The sequence below is a fragment of the Balaenoptera physalus genome, assembly GCF_965194825.1.
Source record: "Balaenoptera physalus genome assembly, chromosome: 3".
Taxonomy (NCBI): domain Eukaryota; kingdom Metazoa; phylum Chordata; class Mammalia; order Artiodactyla; family Balaenopteridae; genus Balaenoptera; species Balaenoptera physalus.
Genome location: NC_138890.1, coordinates 150,317,199 through 150,325,346, shown reverse-complemented (window position 1 = coordinate 150,325,346; position 8,148 = coordinate 150,317,199). Strand labels below are relative to the sequence as shown.

At 51.8% G+C, this 8,148-nt stretch overlaps 1 protein-coding gene and 1 long non-coding RNA gene across 6 annotated transcripts in view; one reads left to right on the top strand and one right to left on the bottom strand.

Moving 5' to 3' along the window:
• Positions 1 to 601: 601 nt before the first annotated feature.
• On the bottom strand, positions 602 to 1,169 carry LOC309656880. Its single transcript, XR_014261559.1, has 2 exons — positions 1,030 to 1,169; positions 602 to 918 (listed from the first exon to the last, which is right to left on the bottom strand). It is a non-coding gene; the product is annotated as an uncharacterized lncRNA (long non-coding RNA).
• The window catches only part of NPR3 (natriuretic peptide receptor 3), a 68,542-nt gene continuing 61,364 nt past the window's right edge, over positions 971 to 8,148 (top strand). For 2 of the 5 annotated variants that reach the window (XM_082453797.1, XM_082453796.1), the window contains exon 1: positions 1,467 to 3,195. In XM_082453797.1, coding sequence (XP_082309923.1) covers positions 2,439 to 3,195 — 757 coding nt within the window. In that variant the 5' untranslated portion in view covers positions 1,467 to 2,438. Of the gene's footprint in view, positions 993 to 1,299; positions 1,436 to 1,466; positions 3,196 to 4,252; positions 4,460 to 8,148 lie in introns of those variants that run through there. The other 3 variants (XM_082453799.1, XM_082453798.1, XM_082453800.1) reach the window with 3 other exon arrangements.

Genomic DNA, 8,148 nt, shown 5'->3' with positions numbered 1-8,148 from the left:
CTTTTCCCTCCCTCCCTCCCTCCCTCCCTCCCTCCCTCCCTCCCTCCCCCCTTCCCTCCCTCCCTCCTTCCTAGGAGTTAAGGGGGGGTTTCATCGCTGTGAAGCTCTAAATCTCAATTTCCAGTATGTGAGGACTACCCTTTGTGTGGAATTAAGTTGTATACAGATGCCTCGTTTGCTACTGGTTAGCAGCTGTAATAAAATAAATGAAAGTTTTCGCAGGAGTAAGAAGGTCCTACTTGAAGATTCAGGGATCACAGTGCATAATCTGAACTCTAAATGCCCCGGAGGATGAGACGTTACTCATAATTACATTTACGGTGCCAGAAAGAGCGATAAGGAGGGTGCTGTTAAAGGTGACGAGCGCTGATGCCTGAAATTGCCACATCTCCGGAAACCCCAATTTGCCTTTTTATCGTCACAAATGAGAGCGACTGCTCTTTGAGGCCTCGGCGTTAAACAAAGAAAAATAAAACAAAGACCAAAAAGCAAACTCAGCGCCTGGGGTGGTGGCATCGGGGTTACAAGTCGGTTACAAGTTTCTGCCGAAAGAGGGCGTTGGTCTAAGACTAATAGAAATTTGTGGACACGGACGCCCAAATGAAAGACCATTTTAAAACATTCTCAATTTATTTTAATTTGTGGGACTTCAGTGTCAGAATTCACCCGTCCAGTGTAGTACGTTCCCACCGCAAATGACCTCGGTATGTTACCACGTTCAGAGGGTCAAGCTCCATTCGGACCTGCCCTGCAGCGCGGCGGACTCCGGCGAGGCTCCTCTGGCCACGGACTTCTCCACGGCCGTTTCCACTCTCGTCTCCACCGCTGCTGTGCCTGTGACAAGTGGCAACACTGGGTCTTGGATGCAGGACCTTCCTCGGCATTACCGAAGCCGGAGCACAGGGTCTCGCGCTGCCCCTAGGAGAAGCGGTGGGATTTCCGAGCGCACGAATTGGAGCGGAGGACGCGCCTCCACCCGGGGGACCCTCGGGGTAAAGCTTTAGGGAGAAGGTCTCTTTATTTAATTACCTGGCTTAGCAAGTAAAGCCCAGAGGACGCCTTGGAGATGCTTTTCAAGCTTTCTGCCACCTTCAGAAGAACTACTCTCTCGCCTTTGGAAGCAACAACTTTAGCTTTTCTGCTCGCAGCGCGCCGGCGGAGGTGCCCGTGCGCGGGGACACTGGATGCCCGGCAGCACTGCGACTCTGGCGCGAACTCGCGCGGCTCAGGGGGAGGAGGCCGGCGGGGGTGGGGAGCGCGGGAAGGAGGGATAGCGGGGACGTCCGGGCTAGCTGGGCGTTCCAGGTCCGCGACCGACCCGTCTGCCCCGGGACCTTGGTCCCTGTTCCCTGACCTTGCGCCAGGGGACCGGGAAGGTCGAGTGCACGCCCCGAGTGGGCGCGTCAGGAGGGAATGTGGCTGGAGTGAGAAAGAGGTGAGAGTCAGCGGGACCTAGGGTGGTTTTTTTTTTTTTTTTTTTGCAACGAAACCACCAATTTCCAGGGCCACCCCCTTCCTTTAATCCTGTTGTTTTTTGCACGACGTGGTGTGTGTGTGTGTGTGTGTGTGTGTGTGTGTGTGCCTGCGCGTGTTTCTTTACTTTCAAACATATTTCCATTTTTAAAGCCCGGAACTGGAAAGAGAGCTGCCGCTTGCGGGGCCAGGGAGAGGCGGGGACCCCGCTACACCCAGGTGGCGGTGTAGCGCGTTGGGGCTCCCGCCGGTACAGAAGTGAGCGACTGTGGCTTTAAGGAAAAGGCCCAGGTCTGGCGGGGAGCGGGAGTTAGGGACAGGGGAGGGGTGGGAAGAGTAGGGGTGCGGGGAGGAGTCCTGATGTAAGAATGTTAATGAGAGGCTCCCCTAGCCCAGCCGCCACCCCCCCCCCACCCTCCCCACCCGCTGGAAATACAAGCCGGGCCTCGGCGCGCCTTGTGTGGTAACACGCTCCGCCGCTGCCACGCTATTTAAACGCGGGTTATGGATCCAGGAACCGGCGCGAATCAATGAGATCAAACGCGAGGGAGATGCACCGTCAATTACAAGCACTTGGACAAGTCTAACTTTTTCTTCTTTTACAAATACGCTTTCAAAAGCAACCTTAGCAATGCCCAAATAAGAAGCCACCTCTAAGCAAAATAGTATATATAAAGGGAGGGCGAATATATATATTTATAAAAAGTATATATATAAATATATTACAGGCGTACAGGTTTACACCCGGTGAACTTTTTCTTTTTCTTTTTTTTAAACGAGTGGCATTGCAAAGGAGGACTCTTCCTCTCTATCTTTTGGCGAGTTAGTGAAGGGGGTATTCTGTTTTCTTAGAGCGCCCAAGGGGGCGCAGGGACCTCGGAGAGAAGAGTGGGGAGGAAAGAGGAAGGGTCGGTGGGGGGCAGAGGGCGAGTCTGCAGCGAGGGCAGGCGCTTTCCTGCGGCACGATGCCGTCCCTGCTGGTGCTCACTTTCTCCGCGTGCGTCCTGCTCGGTTGGGCGTTGCTGGCCGGCTGCACGGGTGGCGGTGTCGGCGGGGGCGCGGGCCCGGGCGGCGGGCGCCGGGAGAGAGAGGCGCTGCCGCCGCAGAAGATCGAGGTGCTGGTGCTGTTGCCCCAGGACGACTCGTACCTGTTCTCCCTGGCTCGGGTGCGGCCGGCCATCGAATACGCGCTGCGCAGCGTGGAGGGCAACGGGACCCGGCGGCGGCTTCTGCCACCCGGCACTCGCTTCCAGGTGGCCTACGAAGACTCGGACTGCGGCAACCGCGCACTCTTCAGTCTGGTGGACCGCGTGGCGGCGGCGCGGGGCGCCAAGCCCGACCTCATCCTGGGGCCTGTGTGCGAGTACGCGGCGGCGCCGGTGGCCCGGCTAGCGTCGCACTGGGACCTACCCATGCTGTCGGCCGGGGCACTGGCAGCCGGCTTCCGGCATAAGGACACGGAGTACTCGCACCTCACGCGCGTGGCGCCCGCGTACGCCAAGATGGGCGAGATGATGCTCGCCCTGTTCCGCCACCACCAGTGGAGCCGCGCCGTGCTGGTCTACAGCGACGACAAGCTGGAGCGGAACTGCTACTTCACCCTCGAGGGGGTCCATGAGGTCTTCCAGGAGGAAGGCTTGCACACGTCCGCCTACAATTTTGATGAGACCAAAGACTTGGATGTGGACGACATCGTGCGCTACATCCAGGCCAGTGAGCGAGGTGAGCGGGAGTGCGCCTCGGGCCCCAGGCCCTAACCCAACCGCTCTCCGCGGCTCTCCCTACACGCCCGTCCGCTCCTCTGGGGACCCCACTACCCGCTGCGGCACTGAGGACCCGGGGAGGGCGCGTGCGCTTGGACTCGCCGGGCTGTGCGCTGGCTGGCTGCGAAGACCTTTGACCATCACTCACGGCTGTGGTGGGGTGTACGTAGAGCGTCCCGGGGAGGTGGTGGAGCCTGGGGGAGGGGCATGTGAGCCCGCAACTCGCTAGTGCTCTGGTCCAACAGGTGCTGTCAAACCTCCTGGGGTCTTTCTTTCTCGCTTCCCTGGCTCCGGCGCCGGGCTTGTGGTTAGGGGCTCACTACGGGTGCCCTTCTCCAACCAGGGTCTGAAAGCTCGACGAGGCGGAAATAACTTGTTACCCGGTCTTTGCCGACGTGCGCCCCCTCCGAGTGCGGAAGCGTACGCTCTACAGCCCACGCTCCGACTCACGGGCCGCTCCGGTCTCCGGGTTTCCCGGCTGCTCCTTGCACAGATCCCAGCTTTCTTTTAAAGGCTCGTTGTATCGCCCTTCTCATTCCTTCCATGGCCCCTCCAGCCCTTTATGAACGGGCTTCTGTGGTTTCCATCAAAAATGCCTCGCAGTGTCTGGACTCTGGCGACACTCACTGCCCCCGGCGCGTTCGGCATCGCGGTCTAAAGCGCCGGCAGCCAGGCTTTGCTAGAGCGCGCGCGCTGGAGAAGCGGGCGCTGAACCTCCGTTCCACGTCCCCCCCGCCCCCGCCCCCTTGTAGTTTTCTCCTTGGGTCTTTGGGGGTTTGAATAACCACCCAACTGGCCAGAGAGCTCAAGGTTGAGGATAGTGTCTATGGCTACAGGGAATGGGAGGAGAAGCGGCTGGTCACGGATACATAATCGCGGACCCCCCCCCCACCCCCCCCAGTGCGGCTGGCTCATTGTACTGCAGAGTAGACCTGCGGGATGGCGGGCGGAGATCCCAGCATAGCGCAGCTCCCTCCTTACCGATGTCAGGTTTGGGGTGCACAACGCTCAGGGAATCCTGCCTGCTCCCGCTCGGCGCGCACGCGCCTCGATTGTCAGTGGGGTGCAACCCCAGCAAAGCTCCCCACTACCCCACGCGGGGAGACGGAAGGGGAGAGGGGCCGAGCCGGGCGCGGGGCTAGCCCGCGACTTGGCAGGGCTGGGCATCTGGGCGCTGGCCGTGGGAGACAGCGCAAGCGGAGGCAGGGGGGCCTCAGGAACAGGTGAGAGTGGGTAAAGGTTCCAAAGAGGATGGCGCTGCGGTCATCCCCCTTCCCAGTTTGACTACTTCGGACTCGGCGTGAACGCACTCTTTAGAGCGAAGCGGCGGCAAGTGTTGAGAGTGGGGATGCACGGCCAAGTTTTGAGCGTTCGAACTCCAGGCTGTCTGCGCCGAGTTCCTGCCAGCCAAGCAGGCAGGGCGCCGGCTTTGCTGATTATGAAAAAGGGCACTTGTATACAATGGCTGCGGATTCGCCACGCCAGGCTGAGAAAGCCACATCTACTCTCCCACACCCAGCCCCCAGGTTACTGCAGACCCCTGCAGACCTCGGGCTGCTCTAGCCCCCGAACCTGATTATTCAGCTCTCACTCTCGAGGGCCTGGAGCGAGGAGTTGGAGACTTCCCAGCTTGGGCTGGGGATGGGGGTGTGTCCCCGGGAAGCTGGGCTGGTCCTTGCTATTTAACTGAGCACGTTATTCACTCAGTCAGTCTCTTCCCCCTACGGGCGAGATCCGCGGTCTCCCAATGCGTCCGAGATGCTACTGCCCTGAAGGTCTCAATGCCGGCGGTGACCTCCTCGCACGTGGCCTGGGATTCGTGGCCGAGGTCAGCCCAGAAGAGGGCAGATCGAGGCCACCGGGGGCCCCTCAGCCTCGCAAGGGTGTGGCTGAGCCAGAGGGTAGGGAGGGCGTCAGGGCCCTAGGGGGCTTCAAAGAGCTTGGGCTACAGTCTTGCTGCTGATTATTTTTTTAATTCCGAAAGCCTCGTAGATGTTCCCAAGCCTCTTTACTTTTTTTTTTTTTTTTCCAAGTTTGAATCTAGTGGTGAAAGTTTGCTTGACTGACCGGTATGTTTTACAGGTGATAAGGTTACCATTCTTACTCTAAAATACATTTCCAACAGTGACTTGGCAGTTGTTCAGAAATGTAAAACAAAATAATATCTCCCCTAAGCCCTCCTCCCTCCCCTGAAATTCCCTACTCTCAGGAGAGAAAGCTGCTTGATAACAAAGCTCTCTCTGGGGGTCTTTTAGTTTTACTAATCACCTTTGTTTCACCATAAGTGGTTAATGGGTTAAATAGGGGTCCAGTACAAGGATTTAATGGAGTTTGAATTTTCAGAGCTCTTGGCCTGGCTGAGGCATTCACTGGGGAGGGAGTTTGGGCTGCTATAAACCTCTGTGCCTCAGGCTTCTCAGGTAAAGTGGGGGGGGGGGTGCTGGGAGAAGTAAATGAGCTATCTTACAGGAATGCCCTGAAGCCGTGCAGATGCCTACTGAGTGCTCAATAAAACTAGGTTTTATTATAGTCGTTATAATTATTTTATATGTATGGTGATAATCTCCTTTACCAGAAGGCGAGACCATGTCAAGCGTGAGAAGCAGACCCTCTGGATCTGGCGGCTGCACTCAGCTGCTGCAGGGCCTGCCCAAGTCACTTACTTTCTCAGAGGCTGAATTTCCTCCTCTGTGAAATTGAGGTGGGATGACAATCAGGCCTCTTCAGACTGGTATTTGGTGGTTCTGATTTCTGCTCACTCAAGTGTAAAATGGAACTGACTCTATTTTTGTCTTTGAAAATTCCATATTCAATATCATAGAACTAGAAAGTCTCCCCCCCTCCTTTGAAGATAATGCTTTAAGTTCATCTTAAGTTCATCTTTAAAACCAGATCACAAAAGTTTTAATCTCTCTTTTTCTAAAAAAATAATTAATTAATTAATTTTTTGGCTGCGTTGGGTCTTCGTTGCTGTGTGCAGGCTTTCTCTAGTTGCAGGAGCAGGGGCTACTCTTTGCTGTGGTGCACAGGCTCTAGGCACACAGGCTTCAGTAGTTGTGGCACAGGGACTCTAGAGTGCAGGCTCAGTAGTTGTGGCGCATGGGCTTAGTTGCTCCACGGCATGTGGGATCCTCCCGGACCAGGGCTTGAACCAATGTCCCCTGCATTGGCAGGTGGATTCTTAACCACTGCGCCACCAGGGAAGTCTCAAAAGTTTTAATCTCTTAAAGGGTAAAACTGATAATGCCACCATCTCTAATAATAATATGACTAAAATTTCATTTGGCTATGTGTGTGCTATAGAATGAAAAACTGAGGGGTATTATTTATTCTTCTTAGGGATTTACTATCAAAATCAATAATTAACATTTTTTCTCTCATGTTTTTAGCTAACATATATCACTAAAATACACACACCTGAGCATATATGATTTTTAAAAAGTCAACTACTACCCTCAATATTCTATACTCAATGATAAATTTATTTTTAAAAAGGGAAGTTTAAAAATAAATATTTTTTTAAGCAATAAAAGCCAGCAGTTGTTTTGTTGATACATCTCATAAGATGCAGAGCTAGAAGTGTGTGCACACAACATTTTTGTATGAAGAACTGTAGTTTTATCTTTTTAGTTATTAATATGTCATTATTCTTGGCCTGCATAACAACTGTAGTGATAACAGTATTTAATCAGTAGAAGAGTCATTTATTTTTAGAATTAGGCTGGGGTAAATGACAGAGAGGTTGATCAGAGTTTTTAAGCAAAGAACCCATGATAAATGTAAAATAACTAATTCACAGCAGGGGGTAAAAGAAGCATTGCAGGCTGCAGTGTAGAAATTCTGAAAGTCTTTGGAGTAGATGGAACTTTGTGAACAAAAAAAATAAAGGTGCAGTCTCTATTTTGCAAATGAAACCTATTGCTTATGTAAAGTAAAAACAGCCAGAGAGAAATATATTTTTTAAAATAATAGATTTTATTTTTATGAAAGTTATACAGCTATGTAGTTTAAAAAGTCAGAAAACTACACAAGTCTTACTAGGAACAAGAGTTTCCTATCCCCTGCTCCCCATATCTCACCTCCCAGAGGCAACTATTTTCAACTCCTGTAGCTATGTCTGTAGGTATTTGACTTCATACCTCTAAATAACATTATTTTTTATTTTTTTCAGGTGTAGGTCTTATTTCTTGCCATCCTAGGGGAAGGTAGTGATTTAGTTTTCTTCTACTGCCTGTTAACCACACACTCAAGCTTTCCTTCCAGTCATCCTTTCAATATGATTGTGTCAGGTTTTTTTTCTGGTTAGCTCAGTATTCAGTGTCTGTATTATTATTACCTTGTAAATGCTATATGTAGTTGAGCCATATAGCTACTACAATGGTATTTCTTTATTGCCCTACTTGTTTTCCTTGGGGTTAAAAAAATAGTCTATTTTTGCTTAGTTTCCTATGAACTTATAACTAAATCATCTACCAATTCTCTATTTTAAGCCTCCTGAGTTGCTCCAGTTTGGTTATTTTCTAAGCATACCACATGGTTGCCACTCTGGATTCTTTCTTCAACATCCTCTGCAACTCTATCACCTCTCCCTTTTGAGCTAGATCCCTATGTGTTCCTCTTTCTTGGTTTATGCCCTTCTTTTGGTGGAGCACATCCTCCAGGAGCTTTCTGAGAAAGGATGGATGAGAGCTAAAGTTTGAGACCTTTCATGACTGAAATTTCTTCTTCCTACCCTTATACATAATTATAGAATTCTCGGTTGGAAATAATTTTTCCTCAAAATTTGAAGAATTGTCATTTACATTTCAGTGGTGCTATTGGAAAGCTTGATTTGATTAGGATTCTTGACCTATTGTTTGCTATTTGCTTTTTTTTTCTGTAAATTTTTAGAATCCCCTTTTTCTCCCAGTGT